General features: G+C 38.3%; 1 protein-coding gene across 7 annotated transcripts in view; it reads left to right on the top strand.

Annotated features, from left to right (window-relative positions):
• The window catches only part of ALCAM (activated leukocyte cell adhesion molecule), a 187,239-nt gene that overhangs the window by 148,024 nt on the left and 14,409 nt on the right, over positions 1-24,806 (top strand). For 4 of the 7 annotated variants that reach the window (XM_008520229.2, XM_070582873.1, XM_070582875.1 and 1 more), the window contains exons 7-14: positions 1,916-2,043; positions 3,563-3,695; positions 7,075-7,187; positions 9,317-9,452; positions 9,564-9,697; positions 12,482-12,614; positions 14,495-14,533; positions 14,822-14,939. In XM_008520229.2, coding sequence (XP_008518451.2) covers positions 1,916-2,043; positions 3,563-3,695; positions 7,075-7,187; positions 9,317-9,452; positions 9,564-9,697; positions 12,482-12,614; positions 14,495-14,533; positions 14,822-14,939 — 934 coding nt within the window. Of the gene's footprint in view, positions 1-1,915; positions 2,044-3,562; positions 3,696-7,074; positions 7,188-9,316; positions 9,453-9,563; positions 9,702-12,481; positions 12,615-14,494; positions 14,534-14,821; positions 14,940-24,806 lie in introns of all 7 variants that reach the window. The other 3 variants (XM_070582872.1, XM_070582876.1, XM_070582871.1) reach the window with 2 other exon arrangements.

Here is a 24,806-nt window from a genome sequence, read left to right as displayed (position 1 = left end):
AAATTGTCAATGCAAGGTTGCAAGTGGAGGTGACACGGGAACTCAGTAAACTGTCCTAAAAGCTCAGGTGCCCAAGGACAGTGATTCTCCGACTTTAGTGCTCATCAGAATCATCTGGAAGACTTGTTAGATGAATCGCTGGACCCTCTTCTAAAGTTTCTCACCCAGTAAGTGTGGGGAGGGGCCCAACACTTTGCATTTATACCAAACTCTCTGGTGATGCTAATGCTGCTCATTTGAGGACAACACTTGGAGAACCACTACTCTAGGATGACTTTAGAGAAGAGAGGGAGGGAGCTAAATGGAAACGATGGAAGAGTACACTCAAGAAAAGAAATTGGATCAATTCTTCTTGAGAAAGATGCAGCAGTCCACTCCTGCCTCACCCTATTCAGTCCAGATTTTATAGACTTGAGCTCTCTAATCTTTGTGTTTATTTGACTCTGCCCTCTGACACTGCCAAAGATTATGCCACCATAACTCATTGCCTGCATTTCCACACCATTTCCAAAAAAGTATTCCTGTCTATTCACCCCAAACTCCCTCCACGCTGCTGCCAGAAAATATCTTTCTAGAGGCAAATGTGACCATGTTACTGCTGTGAGTAAAGCTCTTCACTGACTCCCCCAGCTCTCTCAGGTTAATCCTCACGCTCCTGATTCAGTGTTTCTGAGTCCCGCGGTCCTGCGCTGTCTAACATGAACCATTTACTTCACTGTACTTTCTATAGTCTGTCCAATCTTCCAGATTCCTGCTGTAGGATACTACTAACCTGTCTATCCACATGCTGGCAGCAGTTTACCTTTATTATCTTGGCAAACATTTACTCTTCAAAATCCAGCTCCAGGGCCAATTCTAACTGGAAGCTTCCCAGTATGATGCATCTATAAGCTATCGGTGATCACTCTGCTTACATCACGTGCAGTTTTTTTGCTGTTATTGTCTTCATTGTTAAGTTTAGTGTCATCATAAATAGACCGGAAGTTCATTGAAGGCAAGGAATATGCTGTTTTCAAATTTATAACTCCAGCACTTAGTGCCTGCATGAAATAAATAGTAACTAAACAAATGAATAAACCACTAGGCAGAAGGCTAAATGGAGAGATGGGAGAAAAAAATTTGTGGAGATTCTTTTGGTTCCTGTGTAGAAGCATATAGAGAGCAGTGAGATGTAAGATTCTCTCCTGATCTGGGTCCGCTATAGCTACCCTTTAATTTCTTTAGCGTCTTACTGTTGAGCAGTAGCCTCTAATAAAGAATACCCTTTAGCCCTATTTCCTCCACAAAAATGACCAAAGTGGACTGAAAGTTGCATCTTGGCTCCAGTGAACAGAACAGAATTACAATACACTTGCAGTCCTGTTGATTGTGTTAAGGGTCTCACTCAGTTCATGAGATTCATCTTTTTCAAAGCAGACCTGCTCTCCTGCAGGCCCAAAATCTTGCTGGTGTTGTTTAGTTCATGACTATTTTTATTTACTGTAAGGTATTATTATGTAATAGGAGTACAGGGTGCCTGATAGCTTTAGCTACTTTGCTAGCTGATCCAGTCTTTCCAAACTGTAAGATTCATATAATATAGTTAAATGTCCTTATAATGAAATCATACAGTGAGAATGTTCCTACTGGTCTTTTACCATAAAATAATTATGGTCATTCCTGCCTCAGTTAAAGACATTTTCCTAAGAAGAAATTGGTTTTTATGTAACAGGATCTCTTTGTAGTTCGCTCTAAGATTAGTACTTGCTATAGCAAGTAGCTATTAACTTCAATCCTTCTATAAAAAGATACATTTAAGTAATTACCATTACTAGCTTCTTGAGAAAATTGTGTATAATTTAGTCATTTACATTGTATGTACAGAGTAATTTGGTACTTGACGAAAATGGTTAACTTGTGTCTGTGATTCTTGCAGATCCTACAGAGCAGGTGACAATACAAGTGCTGCCACCAAAAAATGCCATCAAAGAAGGGGACAACATCACTCTTAAATGCCTGGGAAATGGTAACCCTCCTCCTCAGGAGTTTTTGTTTTACTTACCAGTAAGTGCTTAAGGATTATTACTTGAGCTAGACTACTGTCATTTTGCCCTGTTGTTTGGCAGCTGGCTGGCATTAAAAATTGTGTGTCCTTGGGCAGCTTAAGTGAAAAAGGATGTTCTTCTTGGGGACGAGGAACACCTGTAGGATGTCCTTTGAAAGCTGTTTCGGCGTCTGCCATCACTCTTGCCTTTTTCTCAATGTTAAGAGATTTCAGGACAAAGAAAAAAAAATCTGATCACAGGAAACCGTAATTAGAAAAACTCAAGGTTTATTATCCAAATAAACTATAAGAATCTGCTCTTCAGAAGTGGGTAACTATAAAATGAAGAATGATGACAGCAAGTGGTCTGATGTGGATTCTAAATCTACCTATGGTGGCTCCTTGAACACATACCTGAACCTGAAACAGGGACAGTGCTGTTGCACATTATATTGAGTTTGATAGAATAAAGCTGGGGGCTACATCTGGCCCTTGTATATAGTCTTGAAGGGTCAGTTCCTCAACTTTTTTCAGTATCATAGCTGAAAGAAATGATCTATATAGAGGATAATTTGGAGAATTCCACTAGAGTGTGTTCTGGATGTCATAGTGACAGGGAGCCAGACCAGGAGAGAGCTCGTCTGAGGATGCTTGCTTGCTCTCCTGCAGCTCTCCCCGGGTTTGAGTTTGGTATAACCTTCCATTGAGAGCAGCCGTAGACAGCTCACCACTGCATTTACTGCAGGGCTGTTTACAACTGTCATCCACCGCAGCTCTCAGTGGTGTGTAAGAATATCATCTACTATATCACTCAGAAGACTAGTATAAGTAATTTCTTTTAGACTGAAATGTTGACAGAAAACTTTGTTTCTCCTAATAAATTGATGTAATGTTTGTATCTCATGTGAAAATGAAATTTTGAAACTAATTAACTTTCCACCTTGACTATCAGTGATGACACAGCCAAATTTGCCTCATGGTTTTAGCAACAATACCTGGTGATTATCTTTTTTTGTTAATGTATACTCCTACTTCATCTACATTTTTTTATTCTTAGTTTGTTATTGTTTTCTTTTCTTATTCTTTTCTCTACTCCTTTCTTTCTCCCTCTCTCCCTCCCTTCCTCTCTCTGTCTCTTCCTTCCTTCCTTCCTTCCTTTCTTTCCTTTTTATTTGGATATATGGCTGTTTTCTTTCAAGCTTCCTCAAATCTTTTTGTCAAATTAGGCGAGGCATAAATATAAAAATAAAATATTGGAAATGTTTTTAAAATCTGCTTTAAACCTCAAACTCAAGCCATGCTTTCAATAAAATAGATGTCATCAGTACAATGTTAATCAGCTCTTCAATTTCCTTGGAACCAAAATATTAATTGCTTTTGCAGGAATCAGATAATACAAACTGTATTCTTATTTGTCCAATCAAAGAAACACATTCACTGTTTTTCTTATCTGAGAAAAGGCCATTTTCATCAAGAAATACAACTGTTCTCATTATAGCCACCAGGTGTAATCATCTGACATTTTGCCTCTATCCAAAGGGACAGCCTGAAGGAATAAGAGGCTCAAATACTTACACGTTGACAGATGTGAGGCGCAATGCCACGGGGGACTACAAATGCTCTCTGATAGACAAAAGAAGCATGATTGCTTCGACAGCCATCACCGTTCACTGTAAGTCACCGTATTCCTCTTTATCAAAGGCCTCTTCTCTTCAAAGGCCTCTAATTGTCTGACTTGCCTATCTTTTCAAATACATTGCAGCTCTATTTTTCTTAAATAACCTGGTTTCGTAGAAGCCCTAAAGAACCTCAGAGCAAGCTCAGCTTGGGTCCAGACTTGCACTGCAATATCGAAAGCTTGCCTGGATCCAATGACAGCACCCTGGGCAGTGCTAAACCTCCATCTGCCTTCTCAATGTCTTCACTTGGTGGTATCAACAAAATCTTCACGTGAATCTTAAAGAAAGAACTCATTTAGTATTTTAGGAAAATATTTAGATATTCTTAAGTTCACAAGGTTTGCATTTGGCCCAGAAAAGTTCAGATTAAGCTTCTTTTTAGTATTAGTATTACAGAATAATATTAACACTCAAACTTAAGCAACACAAAGTTATTGCAGACTCAACTTTTGGAAGAGGAGGTAGAGACCACTAAAAGGCATGTATTGGCTTCTATAGAGAAGAATAGAAAATTTCTGGAAAGAGAACTTCAAGATCACCCTACACATACATTTTTATTAACTTTTAACCTGCTTTTGATCTCCAGATACCCCAAGAGTTATATTTACTCCGGTAATAGAAAAAGATATACCTAGAAAACAGACACTTTACTTGAGTTCTTTATTTTGTAATTCCTGACAGTCTATATTATTGTTGTACCTGATACATCATGGAAACGGGAAACTAATTTGAACTGCTCCCTCATGACACTAGAATTCAGAGTGCTTTGGGGAAAACAAATATCAGCCTTACTTGGAGGGCTAGGCCAAACTTTCTAATAAGTGCTTTGCCCCTCTAGACGTGTTTCACCATAATAAGTTCCTCTAGACATGATGCACTACTCTCATTGAGGGTGAGGGGTTCCTTTGTTTCAAAATTGAAAGACCCTTTAGAAATTATTCTGAAGAAATTATTCTAAATCTTTCACTCTACCTGTAATGCTTAGAACACATGTAGCATAGGAGCTAAAACTTTGAGGGAAATACAAGGAGGTACATTGGGGAATAGAGGGACCAGACGGTTGCTTCTGAGTGTCTGATGTCAGGAGCATGCCCTGGGGAGCCCTATAGAAACAGTGGACTGTTAAATGTCCTCAGCCAGGCCATTTCTCTGTTTGCTCCATATTCGTGTTGCACAAACCTGAGTGTCTGTCATCAGGGGCTAGTTAGAGAGAAAGTAGTGACCTCTCAGGATAACAACAGTGCTGCTTTTTCTCTGAGGACCAGTCAGTCTTGGGACCATTTATCCAGCCGCTTCCATGAAAAAGAGAAACAGAGAAGTAAGGGAAGATAACCAGAAGATAGAATTGCCTGTGGAATAACTCTGACATCATTGTTCAGAAGATCTTTGGACTAATAACCATTAATCCTACTTAGAGATGTGCTTATGTTTAAGAGATGCTAGTTACCCAGGACCCTAAAAGGAGAGGGCTCTTCTGTGTATCACTGTCGAGATTTTACTCTAAATTACATGAAATGAAAACCTAAAAATTCTATTTTTGCCAATTTATCCTTGATTGCTTGTTTGTTTTCCAAAAGCAAGATTTGTTTCCTTTCTGCATATGAGTAAAGGGAAGATGGCTAGAGAAGCACCTCTCCATCCTTGCACTCATTCATAGAACAGGCCCCTTGCTTTCCACCCACACGTCCATAGTTGCTGATGAAACAGCTGCTACTCCTCCCCCAATTCATGCAACTGTGGGTTCTTCCTCAGAACTTCCAAAGTCCATCCTCAGCCTTTAAAATCACTTCTTATATCTTATCACTGGCAAGTTAACTGTCCAGCTCATAAAGCTTCTAACTTGCCTGCATAGAATTCTCATCTAAGTATCATTCACCGAAATATTCCGAGGAAACTCAACTTTTGTATGTGACACTGCATATTTTAATATCAGTGAGAAACTGAGAAAGCGTGCTTCTTCCCTGCATTCATTCAGCAATCATTTTTGAGAGCCTCCCATGTGTCAGGCTCTGTGGATGCTCAGTGACAACTCAAGTCGTGGTCGCTACCGTCATGGCGCTTAGAGCCTAGCAGAAGAAACTATTATGAAAAATGATGTTGCAAACAATCAGCAAATTGCCATCATACAGGTAAAACCAAGGAGAAGCCCAAGGTGCAGTAGCAAATCTCCACTGCCACAGGAAAGTCTCAGCTCCAGGGACGACAGGCACAGTCCTTGATAGTCCAGCCTCAGCTAATTCTATAGGTGTATCTTCCATGTGTTATCACCGTTCACACCAGATTACTCACCACTGTGAACCTGTCAAGCTCTCAGCTCTCTGCCTTTGCTTGTGTGCCAAAAGGCTTCCCTGTGTCTCCACTTATCAAAGGCCTTCTCAACCTTCAGGGGCTGCAGACAGATACTGCCTTCTAAGCAAAGCCTTTCTTACTGCTTGGAGACCCAGTTTGGTTCTGTTCTCCACACTCCCAGAAGTCTCTGCTTGTACCTCTGTTTGTGGCGCTTCCCTTAGTCTTTGGGCAAATATTTGTTGAGCTCCTACTCTATAGCATGTTTGCTCCTAGATGCTGATTTCATGCTGCTGTGTATTGTAGTTCATTGAGTACATATTAACCTCTACCTCAAAGATCGTACATTGACCTTCATGGTTCATCTCTGCATCGCTCATCCATGCTTGCGACATAGTAGCTGTAGAATAAATGTCCAATTGAATTAAATTTTCCTCATACAGATCGTACTATGACCCTAGACTTGTATAGAAATGACTTTCCATCCTTAGATGTTTTTATACTCTGTTTTTAAAAAATATTATCTGCTAACAGTGTGCCTAACAGATCTTATTTAAAATTTCGACTGCATGAGAAATAGAATAACATTTTTTAAAGATATCTAACTACTATAGTCAACTCTCTCTGGGGAAACATACACTATCTCTTGGTTCTTCAGTTTATTGCCTGCTGCCTAAATATGCTTGATTTTCCCACATTATGCCTTACCAACTCTTTTTACAATATTTACCTAGTCATGATCTTTCTTCATTTTCTTCCAGAAGTGATTTAAGAATTTTTTTATTAAGGTGATAGACCCTAGGGGAATAATTACATGCAGTCAAAATATCAATCATGTTAACTGCAAATAAATGCATTGTCAATTAGATTGGCCATTCACTTGTCCACACTGGTCTCAAAGTTGGCTTGAAACACTAGACTAATTGATTATGCTACAGTTCAGTTATTTCAGCCCCAGAAGTCAAGTCTGCATTTTCAAGTGCAGTTAAAAGGATTTCTGTTTTCTTTCACCTTTTTTTCTCCAAAATATTTTGACTATCTTACTTTCCTGGAGTTTACATTTCAAGCAGATTTTCTGCTTCACAGATTTGGATTTGTCCTTGAACCCAAGTGGGGAAGTGACCAAGCAGATTGGCGATGCCCTGCCTGTGTCATGCACAATCTCTGCTAGTAGGAACGCAACTGTGGTCTGGATGAAAGTAAGTAATGCTCCTTGGTAAATATTCCCTTGTCTGGACTGATTCCTTTTTAGATTTCTTTTGTAGTTTATATTATATCCAAATAAGTATACTCATGGGTAATATGTTTATACACCCACACACATACTCTCTTTCTCTCTATATAATAATATAAATCAATCATGTCACAATAAAATTTTAGAGGTACTCAACAACAGAACGGCATCCATAATTGATGCTCTGAAACTTAGTTTGGGATGTTAATTTAATTATGTGTGTATATTAAGTAATTATACACATACAAACTTGTGTGTGGACACACACACGTATACGGTTATATATTTCAGGGCTTAACAATTTACAGTGTATTTTAACCCACAGTATTCTCACATGATACAATAACCCTGCGAAATATGCAAAAAATTATTTATTATTTCCCTACACTACTCATAAAGAAGTTGAGGCAAGAGAAGTCAGAAAGCTCATGATTGACAGAGACTTAAGCTCAGCCTTACTGAGTGTAAACACTATGCTCTGGTCACATAACTTCCTCCTCTCTGTTAAAATGAGTCTGAAGTTTCTGAATTCAGGCTCCAGCAAATTAGTTGCTCCTTGAAGGTGGAGATCTCTTGTCATCCCTGGGCTATAGTGGAACACCTGGAACATACGAGAAGCTTAGTTGGTATTTCCTGAGAGAGTGCTTCTGTTTTTGTAATTGTCCGGAATGTGGGCCATTACCTGGGGACTCACAGTCATTACTATCTTTTTAGAGTGAGGAAGTAGGCTTGGTAATGGGTGGTTTGAGACAAGGTTATTACCAAAGGAAAGGTTGTAACTATAATCCCTCCACTCCCTAGTCTTGGCTAGTCTTTCTAAACACTCAGTGTGTGGCATGTAACAGAGCACTTAACCAGTGATGTGTCGGCAAAACTCATAGATACAAACCATTGAACGTAGGGGTTGACAAGAATTGTCTTTATAGAAAGTTGTGGAGAAATTTATTGCTAGAGTTTCTTCTTGATAAAAATATAAATTATTTCATATTGCTTTTTGATCACTTTTAATGCTAGATCCTCTGCTACTTGCCCTCTTACTCGTAAAGCTCAGTTTCTTGTTTTACTCTCTTAAGCACAGCCTCATCACAACTTTTGCTCACTTGGTAATTAGGATGTCACTCTGAAGACTGCATATTTAACTTGATATATTTGTAGTGGTCAATGGTCAAAAAGCTAGACAAGTTTCAGGCAACTAGACTACTCAGTAATCACAGGAACGGTTACAGTGTGTTTTACTGTAGGACTAGAGAAACTAAGTTTACTGTGGCTAAACCAGTTTCTACATCAACTGCAGTCTCTGTTTTTAATTGAATACCTAACATCAGTAGTGCTGACCACTATTACCTGGCCATTGGTTAGTTGATGGGGAGTGGAAAAAATTCATAGTGGACAAAGACCACATGATCTAGAGTTGTGTTCAGTTGTCTACTTAGGAGTATTTCAATTCCTAGTAAAATAACATTGTTTTCTGTATATCAAGGGATTTTTAAAATTAAATGTTACATTTCCTTCGTTCATAGAAATTAGGATAGTAATCTGTTATTAAGTGTTTCTTAAGAAAGCAATTTTTGTCATAATTGCTATGGCTATGTATTGATGCCTGTCTTATAACTGTATCCTATAAAATGATTTTCAGGCATTTATACCCATCATTGATTACATAGCACAAGTCTCCAATGTCCGTCAATCCTGCTGCATCTACATTAATTACAAGAAGTAGTTAGTATCAACTGAAAATGTTCCTTAATGTAAACACATTATAGTTTTTATATAATTAACTCCTCATAATTCAATATAATAGTAAGATTACCACCCCATTTCCACAAATAAGGAAACAAATCTCAGAATTTTATGAACTTGTTCCAAATTATAAATTCAGTAAACGGAAGAGTCTGAGATAAAACTCTGATATGTCTAACTCTAAAACTACAAAGGAAAAAGAAAATCTAGGTTTGAAAGTACCTGAAGTTAAGACGAAGAAGCTAACATTTTAATTAGACCCAGAAGAATAATTTTAGGCTTAATTATTATCTAATAAATACATTGAGAGTTATAATTGTGCCATGCGAAGTAATTAACTTTTTATTTAATCAGGATAATGTCAGGCTTCGATCTAGCCCATCATTTTCTAGTCTCCATTATCAGGATGCTGGAAACTATGTCTGTGAAACGGCTCTGCAGGAAGTTGAAGGACTAAAGAAAAGAGAGTCATTAACTCTCATTGTGGAAGGTAATAAAATAAAATACTTGGCACCAATTCCAATTTTTCTTTGAGAATTTGATATCTAGTTTCTTTCATAATCTCATTCAACATCTTATTTTAATAATAATGATATTTTAGGAAAACCTCAAATCAAAATGACAAAGAAAACTGATCCCAGTGGACTGTCTAAAACCATAATCTGCCATGTGGAAGGTTTTCCGAAGCCAGCTATACAGTGGACAATTACTGGCAGTGGAAGCGTCATAAACCAAGCAAGTATTTGTCTTCTTGTTATATGCTGCACTTGGTCCAATGTGGGCTTTTATCTAGGTACCTAAACTGTAGGCTGGCTTGCTAGCGACATGAAATTTGCAGTATGTTCTCAGAGGAAGCTTTGGCTAACTTCTTAATTTTCCCAAACGAAGAATAAGGCTCAAAGAGAAATTTTAAATCCCAGGGCCATGAAGAATGGAAGAATCATTATGTTGTGGTCAGTATCTGTTTTTAAAAGACTGTAAATTGGATGTTGATCCATGATCATTAATTCCTGAAACTTGGGTGATGAAAACATTAAGGTACACACTTTTCTGCGTCATAAACTTAAGCATCTGAGTATAAGTGGCCTCCATTACTTTGCTTACTTGTGCATGTGAAGGGATATTTCTTCTAAAAACTGGGCCCTGTGGGGTTGCAAAGAACAGTCACTGTTTGTGAACATAGGGTCTTACTTCTTTATGCCAGGACTAGGGCCAGAATAAGGCTAACTAATATAGAGAGTCTAAGATGTTTCCTTGTGAACGAAAGGAGACGTAAACCAAACCTTAATGTTTGTACCTCTGTCAGGACATTTTAATAAAGGGCTAAGAACTTATGAACACTACCAGTAGTTTTCCTTTTAACAAACGAACAAAAAGATGAGAATCTGGCCCATTGCTAAGGGTTCAGAGCTATAATCCCACTAAACTGCCAGACTGCTTGGGTTACTGACTTACTTATGATTCCATTTGCTCTGCAACAGTCTTCATGTCCCTCTTCTCAGTGCGACCACTGAGTGGACTCTTCAGGGGCACCCACAGGTGCCATTTGATTATTTGAATCTTCTGTGCTGCCAGTTGAAATCTGAGGAGGCATGCGTAAAGCAGAGTTGAAGTTTAGTTTTAAATTAAAATGTCCACCCTTTCTCTGTCCAGGGAAGGTGAACTGCTGGTGCAGCTATAAAAGGTCATTTTGCAGAGCAAAGAGAATTTTGGCTCTTTCTCCTATGGTGGGTACATATGTATTCACAAAACTCCAAGTATGGAAGGTCTCTAAAGGAGTGGGCACACTTGAAGCAAATGCGTTCTGATTTAGTTAAGAGTGATGGGGACCCGCAAGTAAAAGAGCGTGCACGACCAGGGCAAAGAGGCTCTGGGCCCCTTAACTATAAGCAAATGGAGTTTTCTGGATTCAGAATAAAGACCTGAACCACCTGAATTACTGACAATGCACAGATCTATGGTTTAACATCAAAAATGAGTGTTCCTCGGGACCAGCCCAGTGGCCAAGCAGTTAAGTTCCTGTGCTCCGCTTTGGTGGCTCAGGGTTTTGCTGGTTGGTATCCTGGGCACGGACGTGGCACCGCTCATCAAGCCATGCTGAGGCGGCATCCCACATGCCACAACTGGAAGGACCTACATCTAGGATATACAACTATGTACTGGGGCGCTTTGGGGAGAAGAAGAAGAAAAAAGATTGGCAACAGATGTTAGCTCAGGTACCAATCGTTAAAACAAAAAAAAGAGCATTTCTCTTTTATTCTATTCTTTTTGCTCTCTAGTTCAATTGAGTAATAATTTCAGCAAAAAAAGAACCTTTAGGTATTAGTGACGCAAGCATAGAAAACAGAAAAATAAGCACACAATAAATATTTGATGAATGAAAAGATTCAAGGACTTAAAAGGCCATCCTAGAAATGAGCAAATATATTTTGCAGAAATAAAAGTAATAAAAAAGACTGAGTGAGAAAGTCAAATGAAAAATACTAGTGGGAAGTGGAAAAATAGCAGGTGAAGTTACGATGAGGAGAGATGTAATAATGCCATTCCTCATTGTCAAGGAGAAGGATTGATTCTGGCCCACTAGGTGATATGTTATTTTTCTTGTTCTAAGTTTGTGCTGATCCATCCATAATCTTTTATTTGTTCCCTCCTCAGTCACATGGTGAATCTATTATCTTACGACTACTGATACCTCTTCCCCACGCCTGCCCCAGGGACTGGACCATATCCCTAAGCGTGAGACTAGCTCCGGACCTCAAGGCTCTCGCAATGTAGTCAAGGAGAAAGCAAATGGAGACCAGCCCTAGGGATGCGCTGTGTCTAACGGGACTGAGAAGAGAGCACGTCCCCGTTTGCTTCTGTCGAGTCGGTCTAGGGAGTCAGGTCCTGGGGAAGAGATTGAAGTGAATTGTTCCTTATGTTTGGAGGAACTAAATGCAGTGATTGTCCTCACTGACGCCTCACAAAAACCTAATGAACTTACTGAAAGTCACTGAGAAAGAACCCGTGCTCTGTATTTAGCTCAGGAAAACTGAGAAAAAACAGTTTGACTTTCCCATGAGCAAATCATACATACATATGCACTTAGATATACTAGTTTAAGACAAAGGAATTAACCCCTGGAGTGGAGAACAGTGTGTATAATTTACACTAAGAATTAAATTCGTGAATTCATGAAGGGAAAATTGATGATTAACCACTAATTAAATATTTTAAGACAAGTACTATCATCCCAGATTTTAACTAACTAAGCATCTATTGAAAAGGAAAGTTTAACTAATTTAATTATTAGAATTTACAACGGAAGCCTAAGCAAAAATCCAATTACGGATTCGCTACTCTTTTTCCTCCTTGCTGTAGTTATAAACCTGAGCAGTCTTTATCCGTGACCTTACAGATGCCCTTGAACACCAGCTAGCACTGCCGAGCACCCGCCTGTCCTGCTTCACAAAGTCTTACTCTTTCCCATGTTTTTAATCCATTTCCGTTTCTGAATCCATATTCCTTCTTCTTTTCCAGACAGAGGAATCTCCTTATATCAATGGCAGGTATTATAGTAAAATTATCATTTCCCCCGAAGAGAATGTTACATTAACTTGCACAGCAGAAAACCAGCTGGAGAGAACAGTAAACTCCTTGAATGTCTCTGCTAGTGAGTATTTCATTTCTGGCATTAAAAAAATAAGAAAATTTGAAGTTATTCTTCATTAGTTTAAAATCTTCAATTCCATCTTCCTGTACTACATTATGGTAAGTTTTATTTATTTATTTTGCATGTGGTATCATCATCATAAGGTTCTTTTTTTTCTTCCTGGTGTCCATTCTTGTACTATCCTTGTCTTGACAGTTAAATCATTTCATGTTTTATGGGTTGAAGACCTTACCGTATGTAGGAATATTGCCCAAGAGCAACAGAGGATAAGAACTGAGTAGCTCTTATTTAATCCGTATTTTATGTTCAGAGTACAGATAATTCAAAGATTATCTTAAAACATTTCTGTAACAGTTTGAACTTTGGGAAATTTTTAATTCCCTTTAATCTGTTGTTTTGCGTTCCAATTCTTTGTGGTATTTATCCTCCCCTTCTTTTGTACAGAAACATCACATGCTTAAAGTCATTCAGCAAATTGGTAGTAAAACTGATATCAGAATTCATATAGTCTAGTTTCAAATATGATGCTTTGAATGTTATATTCGAATCATAGGTAAAAATCAGATAAACGAGATTATTTCAGAAAAAGTGAAAAAATCTGTCAATGCTGAAATCAGGGTGATACATACTTACCAATAGCAGTTTCTTCTGAAAACGATTGTCGTTTAATTTGAAAGTATCCATCATCTTCAATTCTGTCATCGTTCCTATTGCTGTGTCAACTTTCAGTCAGCACTGGCCTTGCACGAGGCTCAGTTCTGGATACGATTCAGCTGACCCGCCAAACTATCTTTCTTCGGTCACTTAGACGTCTGTGTGTGGCATTAGCAGGCTGGGGAGACACTGGCTAGGAATTAACTGGAGCGAGGAGAAAATAATTGTCCAAAAGATAATGCTCCTTAATAGATTATGACTGGAATAGAGAAGCCTGGTAGATTGACAAGAGAAAAGAACAAAAGAAATTTAACTCTAAAATAGGAGCATTGACTTCTCAGAATTCAATTCAGCAAGTATTGATTCATCCCACCTAGAAAGAGAATTCATCCTTTCTTCCTGAACACAAGTCTCTCTTCTTGTTCTTACCCATTGAATAGTGGTTTTCCAGACACTGTAGTAGCTTGATCAACATTTAATACAGTCGTTTTCCAATTCAGCGAGCACCTCCTGGGATTCCAGTTTACTGTATATCAGGAGGGGTCTGGGAATTTGCATTTTAACAAACATCACTAGAAGTTCTTATGCAGGCCCATGCACATAGAAGAATATTTATGTAGTTTAATATGAGGTGAGAATCCATCACAGTGGCAGTTCTTAAAATGGGCCAGGAGCATGACACTATCAGTCATTTGTTGGGCTTTTGTGAACTTCACACATGTTGCCCCGTCGCTTCTGAGACACCCCCAGTTTTAACCTCCACCCCCACCACTTTGAGAATGTCTCTAGTAGTAAGACCCTGACACTAGAGAATGAAAATGAATTCTCCTCCATCGAAGGCGGAAAAGTTTAAGAAAAGTTGAGAAACACGGTGTGGTAGATTTCGTATGTGGCAGCTTGTTTCTTTTAGAGAAAGTCCTGTTAAAAAGTAGTAGATAGTGGGGAAATTAATATAGATTTTGGATTAATACCATAGCTTGTCAGTTGTGAAATTTTCTATGGTAGCTTAATGCTTTTGCAGTTTTAACTACTCTCCTTTTCTTAAAACAAGATTAATTTTTTTGTAGGGAAGTTCACGCTCTATTAAATGTAAATTTTTCCTACCCTTAGCTGTAGAAGAGATATTTTATCTTTGAGTATTATTACATCATACTATAATGGTAAAGGTGACTTTCATATATCAACAAGTTTTGTTTTTAATTTCATATCAACATTTTTCATTTCAGTAAGTATTCCAGAACACGATGAGGCAGACGAGATAAGTGGTAGGTACTATGCTGGCCACTCTTCTTCCTTGACTTTCAGCTCCAGATTTATGAAGTGTCATTGTATAAGTAATTTTCTTAGCTGCCACAATTTTAACTTGAGTTAACATAGCAAATGAGACAAGATAGTAAGAATGCTAAAATTTTCTCCTTTAAAATCACAAGTTTGCATGTTACGCATAGTAGTGAGCCTTAGTCATTTTTAATAAGAAATAGTAGCTAGATCAACTTCTTTCAAGAATCCTTGGCATTGTCTGTAATTGCATGGAATTTTCTTCTTTGTTGTAGATGAAAACAGAGAAAAGGTGAACGACCAGGCGAAACTCATTGTGGGAATCGTCGTTGGTCTACTCCTCGCTGCCCTCGTTGCTGGTGTCGTCTACTGGCTGTACATGAAGAAATCAAAGTAAGTTGTGGGAAAAGATCTTCCTTATTCATTGATTTTCACTGGGAGGAAATACAATGCATCAGTTATGCCCACTCCAGCTGGACATGTCATTTCTATAATGGGAAAGACCTATCCCCCAAATCAGGCTGGTCATGTTTTGCTTTCTGCTCACAGTGACCACGTTGCCAACACTGGGGAAATGGCTTGAGGTGTGATTTCACATGTGTCCCAATTTTTCTCAGTCAGTAGTCTGAATTCAATAATTTTCTTTTCTTTTCACTGCCTAGGTGGGTTTTTTAAAAGCATATACTGCCTAAAGGTTAGCTGTTCTAAACCATTTGGCTGAGGTCGGTGGAGATTAATTAAAAGCAGCTGGGACATCCTGTAGGGAATGTCAGCTGTCTGCAGTAACAGGTCTGGCCAGCAGTGAAACTGCTCGTGAGGTAGAACTATTTTGTTGTCGCTACTCCTCTATTCTATTTAGGCCACTTTGTCCCAGAAGAGGATCTAATTCAGGGAAAAAAGAGCATCATTATTTTGGCTTGAATTAAAAAAAAATTGCTTAGACAAAGTACCAAGACTACTTTAAAAATGATTTAGATGGTGTTTAGATTAAAAATTATTAGAGGCAAAATAATACAACTAGTATCAAGCTTACAAATCATCTAAGAGTGATTTATAATGAAAATCTGATTAACCAATGAGAATCTTAACAGCACACAGGCCTAGTATTCCTCATTGCCCCCGCCCTGACCCTGGATTCAGACGCAATTGGGCAGAGATGAGCTCCAGCATTTACATTTTTAAAAAGTTCCATTGGTGATTCTGCAGCATCCTCCTGGTTTCAAACATGGGTTTTTAACCCACTTGTCTTTTTTTTTTAAAGATTGGCACCTGAGCTAACAACTGTAGCCAATTTTTTTTTTTTTGCTTAAAGATTGGCACCTGTGCTAACAACCGTTGCCAATCTTTTTTTTTTTCTGCTTTATCTCCCCAAATCCCCCCCAGCACAGTTGTATATCTTAGATGTAGGTCCTTCTAGTTGTGGCATGTGGGATGCCGCCTCAACGTGGCCTGACGAGCAGTGCCATGTCCGTGCCCAGAATCCGAACCAGCAAAACCCTGGGCCGCTGCAGTGGAGCACGCGAACTTAACCACTCGGCCACGGGGTTGGCCCCTAACCCACCAGCCTTTTAAATGAGAAAATTGGTTTTTGCAGAGCAATGTTTATAGCTAGTGGCAACTTGGAACTTAATTTTATATTTTCTTGATGCCTGATATAAGGCCTTTCAACAGCTCAGGTAAGTTAAAAGAAAACCAAAAGAAAAAGCAGATTCAATCAGCATCCATGATTGTACCCTGTAAAGATGGAAATTTCAGTGAAGCAATATTTGAATCAAGCTTCCACCAGAAGAAAGCAACAGATCAGAAACTGAAAGTCACATAATATGAGCATGTACTGGGCTCAGTCTTGTTCTCACACTCCATCTATGTAGCAGATACTATCATTATTCATATTTTACATTACAAAAACTAAGGCAGAGAATGGTAATTGACGCCTCAGCGCAGGTTACGAATTTGTAAGAGACAGAATTGTATTTGATTTAAGGCAGTGATGTTTTAGAGTCTTTGTGCTTAATCGCTAATCCTCACTTTCTTTTTCGAAATTTTCCTGTTGTCTGTTGTGGTTGACGTACACGTCTACACTCACTTCAGGGCACAGGTACTTCTGATCTTGGCGCCAGTCTCCTCAATCCTGAGCGGTCCCCACTCTCACTTGGTAACAAATGTATTCTTTTTCTCAATGAGCCTTTTATATACAAACACTTCATGTGGGTTTGTGTCCATAGTTTCCATGGAAAATACAGAAGATTGCCTGTACCAGGAAAGTGAAGGGAACTGCAGACAGTTGCCCAGAGGTGATATCTATCTCACAGAAGTCCTCCTTCTGTGTGTATGAGTGTCCGGATGCTCACAATCTTACCCTGCTTTATTACCCCAAGGAAGGTGCTCACAAATCCAACAGCTTGGGTTCTAGGGTATTCCATTATATTTACTTAAGGATTTCTGATGTACTCCAAAGTAATTTTATTTCTTCAAAGGATGGAAATAAAATTTTCCTGTATCATGGACTGGAGCTGAAAAATAAACCATAGTTGTCTGCATTACGATCAAATGAATGTTAAATCCTTGGCACACCCCCAAAATCCTTGATGAACCTATTCTAATGCCAGTGTCTCATCAGACACCATTTGTCCTTCTTTGAATAGAAGGAATTTATGTGTGTGTGTTTGTTTTTGTTACTTCGTGGTTATGACCATAGGGTGATCCAAATTAAAATCATGGATAAATAAATGCTGGACACTTGGCTTCATGGTGTCTTTAGGTTAAAGGTTAAGACGTCATGCATTTCCTTTAAAGTACCTCATTAAATTAAGTGCAGTTTTTACCATCTGACTTGATCATTAGGCTAAATAACTGTGATTTAATTGAAAAGTGCACCGAGTTTCTAGAGTTAATATTTTTGGTAATCAACGTCAATAAATTGCAATTCTCATCCCCAGCATCAAAGTGTTTTTATTACAAATTTGTGGAATTCTTCAGGTTTATTCTGAGTGCTTTGCTGTCCTGATTAGTTATTTCTTGCTAGTGCCCTCTGAGATAAGCCAGCAGTTTTGGAATATGAATTATTATTAATCTGCTTGTCCAGAGTAAGTGCAGATTCATAATAAGAGCTTTCAGGTTAAGAACTGTAAGGCCATTTTTGGGTATACTATATGCTCCTTTTTTTCCTCTCTTCTCAATAATTCTTTAAATTTTACAAATCAGTATGAGAGTTTCATTTCTATCTTTAGCTAATTTGTCACCATTTTACATGGATATGAGAGATTTTTAATAAAGATATGGTCCAGACTTTTCCCAGATACCTAAAGAAATATAGCCCCGTGTTTGCCGTCCTGCAAAATAATACCATTAACAATCTGAGTGAGTCGCCTCTTGTTGCAAACAACTTCGGGCAACAACTAAATTAAGAGACAAACATTTTATTGAAAAGCCTCAGCGATACAGCTAGCAAAGCAGTAAAGTTTGAGCAACATTTAGGGGGAATTCTTTGCATTGGCAATTTAAAAAGTCAGTGGCGAGAGATGAGAGAAGCAATCTCTTATGCCCAAGTAGAATTGAAGAGTACATTTGCTAACATAAATAGTGGCTCCTCAGCTAAGGCACAGTCTCCAATCCATTAATAGGAGCTGCATAGTTTTATATCTGCTTCAAGTATGGAGAATTGCAGCAAGAAACGCTTAGCACTTGTGCTTGGCATTGTGATATGCCATATTCCTTGCACAGTAAACACTCGTGATTCCTCTCCTGCTTTGAATCATATAACTTCTCACTGGAAGTTTTTTTAAAATTGGAGATTTTTGATAATGAGCACGGATGATCCTGATCATTTCCCATCCATGTAGGGTATTAACTGACAGGTCCAGGCAAAAGGCATTAATTGACTAAGCCCACTCCATGTCTGGTTGTTTACCAGGTAGGAGGACATCAAAGAACTAGAGATAATTCAATGATTATTTTATATTATTTGCCCCATTTCTCTCTATCATGTCCTCTAAAGATTGTTTTTGCTCTGCAGGAAGTTACGTGTTACTATTTGAGTTCCAAATCCTCTCCTGAACATTTTATAGTATGAGAACAAACAAAAAATTAAAAGAGTCAAAGACAAAGGAAAAATGTAGAGGGAGAATGATGTAGCCACAAACTTATTCAGAAGTTTATTAAAACCATAATTTCCAAGTTGGTTGCATTTAAGAGATCCCATCCTTCTTATCAATGGATGGGAGTAAGCATTAACCAGACATCAGTAAACTCAAAGTACACATTGTGTGAATCTTGGACACTTACCAAGAGATTTATCTTCGGCAACTGTGGAATTCATGACTATTTTCATGTGTTATTGTGTAATATGTAGACAATCTGGAAGTCTAAAAGTCACAAATATCCTCTGTCAGTTCTCCCTTATTTAATGCTATATTATTCCACTACTGTCTCAGAGAAAAACAAAGACAGTCTTAAATTGGCCTAAAGACTAAAGAGGGCTTGCCTATACTGAAACCTCAAGAAATAAGGTAATATTAAGCCTTTCGAAAAACTTTTTCATTAATATCGCTCTATATATGGAACAAGATCATACAAGAAAGTTGATTTTAATTGAATTCTATTTCCAATTAGTACTCACTCTAAAATCAAATAGACGTTCTCATGAGGGAAGGTTGGCTCCCCACTGAATAAATTGAAAAGGTGATGCTGGAGGACCATTTATAGCACCTTTTTAGTGGCTTTCCTCATTCATCACTACATAAACACCTACGACTCTTTTTTCCTTTTCCTTTTTTCTTGTTCTTTTACTGAAATCCTCAACAATTTAATGAGGTAAATGCAATTAACTCTATTTCATAATATCTAAGGCTCAGTGAGATTAATCTCTCCAAGATAACACATGTAGCACTATCATATTCTGTATCCCACATACTTCTAATATTTTTTGCTGCCTCCCCAGGACTTCTTTGGAATTGAAATTTCATCTCGGACTTTGATTGCCTGCTGGCATTTCACATAGCACTAGAGATGGCAGGGTGTACTCTGAAGGGCAGGACTGACGTGGCCTCTGACCTTGTAGTAGAGGTCGGGCTAATCCAAGTTTTGATTTCTTTCTCTTTCCCTACTTTATAGTCTGCAGGCAGCCAGAAGAAGGAAGAAAAGAAAATTCCTCATTATTCTGTCAAACCATAAATAGCAGAGTGGACTAGAGGGGAAAGAAGCTAATGTGGAAATGCTGGAGTCCCCATCCAGTCAATCACAAGATCCTTGGCCACTCAAAGGGCAGAACCATCCATGGCCCTCCCGTCTCCTACTACATATGACCTGAAAATTTCCAGAGGAAAGGGCTTGCATTAAAACATAATGTTTCCAATTTTTTAACCTCTTCTGGCTGTCTGCATATCATTTTATTTTTTATTTCAAGTGTTTGTTTTGATAATCTTTTCAAACTTGAAGGGAAGTCCTGTCCCCTGAGCACCTGCAATGAACCCGGCTGTGTGCTGTCCCAACATTACCCACCTTCGGGATATGCTTTGAACCAGGATGCTGCAGGCATGCAGATGGCACTCTGTGTCCATGCTTATTCAGTACTGTTAGGTTTATATTTATCTCCTAATCTTTTACATAATGCATACTCCGCATATTTACTGTTGGCCTACATGGAATGGCCATTTTCTATTTACTGAAGACATAGAGATTCCCTGTTTTAGTGGAGAGTTTTTTTGGAGAGTCTTAGAAATTCTAAGGCTATAAAATTGAAAGTTGTAATAGGACCAACTATTTCTTCTTCTTTGTTTCCTTCTTCACCCAGAAATTGCGAATCACTGTCCTCCTGCGATGCAGGGACAAGAGCCCTTCTCTCTCCCTTGAGCTTTCTATGAAGCTTGGCCCAAGAAGAGACTCCCTGAGAGCTGTGACCAGGGAACAGGGAAAAATAACTATTCTCTGGGATATGACCCTAATTACCACCCAGGAATCAATGGCCAGTTTTCTGGAAGTGGCAGGATCCCAGTCTTAAATACCAGTAGTCCCTCTGTGGTGTGTCCCAGGCATGCCATAAATTAGAAATCACGGGAAACGCCACTCTGACTAGGAAGTGTTAATGATTCCTCATGCCCCCTCGAGGAGAGTTTTCAAATTTCTTGTATATATGCCTGCTTTTGAAAAACCTAAAGTCTGCTGAACTCTTTCATGTGTGAATTATTTTAAGTGGGTATTCTCTTTGTTTTCCAAAAATACAATTCTACTGTAATAGTTTAGCCATCTTTTGAAATGATACCACCTCCCAAGATTCCGATGTATTGGTTATGACCGCCACTCCCCTACTCCTTCACTTTTCCAACCTCCTCCATCTCACACTAAATTATTTTTTAATTTAGATAAAACTGACATATAATATTGTGTAAGCTTACAGTGTACAACGTGTTGATATGATACATTTATATATTGCAGCATGATAACCATTGTAGCATTAGCTAGCACCTCCATCACATCACGTGTTATCATTTCATTTTGTGGTGAGAACACTTAAGATCTAATCTCTTAGGAGCTTTGAAGTGTTAACCTAAAGGCACACTTAGGAGATGTCACCAGATAAGTCCCCACCTCCTTTGAAGGGGATCTTGAAACAAGTTTATCATATTGGGGAAAATCTCACAAAAAAGTTGAAAAATCTTCTAAAAAGTTATTTAAAAGCAACTTGAACCCTGAATAAACACTGCGCTTATGGAATTAACACAAAATGAGGGGTCAAGACGTAGGTTTGAACTCCCTGCCTCGATTCGGTATCTCTATGGGCTTGGTGCAGCTCACCTTCAGTTTAGTGAGTCCTGTCCCCTGCTGGGGGCTTTCACAAATACTCTCGCAATTATCCTCACACCAGCCCTCAGAGTAGATCCTGTTGTTCAGCATGCTTCAGAGGAGGAACTTGTCCAAGGACTTGCAGCTCAGACTAGATACACGAGGATAAGAACCCAGGCCCACTGACCCCAAGGCCAAGACTCCTCTCTGCCTCACAGATTAGACTAGAGGGTCACCTCCAGGGCTTCTCCCAATGTTAATTTATTGTGATTCCGTGATTTCAATTTTCTCTCATATTTATTTATTTATTACCTTGTTTTAAGATTGGCCCTGAGCTAACATCTATTGCCAATCTTTTTCTTCGTCTTCTTCTTCTTCTTCTTCTCCTCCTCCTCAAAGCCCCCCAATAAATAGTTGTATATCCTACTGTAGGTCCTTCTGGTGTGCTATGTGGGACACTGCCTCAGCATGGCTTGATGAGTGGTGCTAGGTCGGCACCCAGGGTCAGAACAGGCGAAACCTCCAGCAGCCAAAACAAAGTGCACGAACTTAACCACCCAGCCCCCTTCTCTCATATTTAAAGTTCAAAAAAGTTGAATGATGAATAAAGTTTAAGACAAGTAACCATAATAATTTGTGTTTTAACCCAAGCACTCATTCTTTATAAATACCTAATCTTGTCCCTCAAATCAGTTGACTGAAAAATATTTTGCTAAAGAAAATGATTTAAATACATTTTTGTGCTCTTTCAATAGTAGGTGGTTTTCTGACCTCTGTAATTCTTTCAAATCTCTGAAATTTTCCAAAATTAAAAAAGGCACATCTATAAAATTGCATTGGTTTTTACCACATCAGTCTCAAAACTGAGCTGAAAGTAATCAGAATAAATTTTAAACGTTTTTCTCTGCTAGGGAGAGTGGACTGTCTGTAAAAAATGGAGAAATTTATAACAAAATTTGTATATAGATCTTCGTCAACTTACAGTGGGGTTGAATCCTTGTAAACCCATTGTAAACTGAAAATATCGTAAGTTGAAAATGCATTTAATACACCTAACCCACCAAGCATCACAGCTTAGCCTAGCCTAGCTTCAACGTGCTCAGAACACTTACATTAACCCACAATTGGGCAAAGTCATCTAATACAAAGCCAATTTTGTAGTGAAGTGTTGAATATCTCATGTAATTTATTGGATACTGTACTGAAAGTGGAAAACAGAAAGGTTGGATGGGTACAGAATGGTTGTAAGTGTATCAGTCGTTTACCTTTGTGATGGTGGGGCTGCCTGGGAGCTGCACTCGTGGCTGCCGTCCAGCATCAAGAGAAAGGATTGTACCGCATATCGCTAGCTGGGGAAAAGACTGTGCTGAGAGAAGCTAGCAGTAGCTTGTTAGGAAGATCTCTTAAGCAGTGTCTTAAAACATGTCCCTACATGCTTTATATGGTGGGTATAATTTAGCTAAATGGAAAGAAGTCCATTCTGAACACATCTTACAAGAAGCTAATGAGAACTTTCTTTTATACAAAAAAAGTTTTAAAAAGATGAAAATTGAAAATTCCCAGTACAGTTTCTAATGAGAGCTTATCACTTTCTCACCATTGTAAAGTAAAAAAATCCTAAGTGGAACCATCGTAAGTCAGAAACCAACTGTAAATCTTATATACACATGTACTCAACGAATACTCCTCCCCACTCAGTAACACTGTTTTTATTTCTATTTAGTACATTTCACAGTGGTTAACACTTAGCATATTTGTATGACTGTGTAACTTGGTGCAAGGATGCTGGAGCCAGACTGCTGGAGTTTGAATCCTGGCTTTGCTACTTACTAGCTGTGTGACCACAAGCAAGTTTATTAGTCTTAATATAAAATGGAGATCTCCTAAGGCTAAAATAATTTAATATCGATGCAGCACTTAGAACAGTGCCTGACCCATCACGGCATTATAAGAGTGTCAACAGTTCTTATTCTGGAGGGTGAGATTAAGAAAAGAAGGGAGATTTTTGCTTTTCATTTACCATTTCTTCTTGATTTTTTTCCTTTGTGAATTTTAAAATAAGAAAAATAATCAGTTTGAAGTTACCCAACTCTTATTCTACAATCATATCCTCCAAACATATTTCATGTTGCCGTTTTTTGTAATTCCCAACCGCGAGCAGTGATTTTTAGCCTGATTTACCTGTAGGGATATGCTGAAAGATGCTGTGGTTTGCCCTGAGTACCACAATTTCCCTGGAGGGAAGTCTAGTCACTCCCTTCCTCTCGATAGATACCTCCGTCTTCTATTTGGCACAACTTGATGAAATCACAGAAACTACTCTCCAGCCCTAGACAAATAAATCCACCTAGAAAGTAAATAGAATGGGAAATGCAAATGGTCTCCAGTTTCACCTTGCGCTCTTTGCCCGATTCTTTCAATCCCTGGCCACAAGCTTCCTGCTTTAGCGTTTCTCTGTATAATGTTTTTATATTAAGGTAAATTTTGCTTATGTTAAATGCACAATTAAATCTGTTTTGATAAATGCATACACCTTGGTAACCGTTACTTCAATCACGATATAGAACATCCCATCACTCCAGAATGTTCCCCTGGACCCCCTCCTGTCTAGCCCCATCATCCCTGCTTCCTTAGGCAACCACGGTGATTGTTATCATGAAAAATTACGTTTGCCTATTCCTGAACCTCATAGAAATGGAATTATGTAGAATGTATTCTTTTGTGTCCGGCTTCTTTCATTTAACATAATGTTTCTGAGATATATGTATTAGTGATTTCATTTTTTTAAATTGCTGAGTCGTGTTCCATTGTTAGAATATTTTACATTACTTTAATCCATTCTCTTGTTTATAGACATTTGGATAGTTTCCAGTTTGGGCTATTATGAGCAATATGGCTAAAATCAACATTCTTATATGAGCATTTTTGTGAGCATATGTTTTCATTCTCTTGGGTAAATACCTAGAAATGGAATTGCTAGGTCATAGGAGAAATTTGTTCACGAGAAATCGCCAAACAGCTTTCCAAAGCAGTTGTCCTATTTGCAACTGCCACTAGCAGTGTACGAGAGTTTCATTCATCTGCATCCTTGCCTAAATTTGATGTTGTCATTTCTGTTTAATTTGAGCCATTCTAGGAGGTGTGAAATGGTATCTAATTCTAGTTTTAACTTGCATTTACTTGAGACCTAATGATTTTCAGCTCTGTGAATTTATTGGTCATTTTCTTTTGTGCAGTGACTATTCAGATCTTTTGCCTATGATTTTATTGGTATTTGCCTTTTGTGATTGATTTGTAAGAGCTGTTTACATATTCTGCATAAAAGTCCTTCATTCTAGATATATTGTAAATATTTTGTCCTAGTTTGTGACTAGATTTTTTCTTTTCTTAATGGTGTCTTGTGATAAGCAGAAGTTTTTAATTTTGATGAATAAATTATCAATTTTTTTCTATACATTTAGTGCTTTTTCTGCTTTTCTG

Source organism: Equus przewalskii, chromosome 18, assembly GCF_037783145.1.
Source record: "Equus przewalskii isolate Varuska chromosome 18, EquPr2, whole genome shotgun sequence".
In the NCBI taxonomy this organism is placed as follows: Eukaryota; Metazoa; Chordata; class Mammalia; order Perissodactyla; family Equidae; genus Equus; species Equus przewalskii.
Note: the sequence above shows the minus strand (reverse complement) of the source record. Positions and strands in the feature narration are given on the sequence as shown.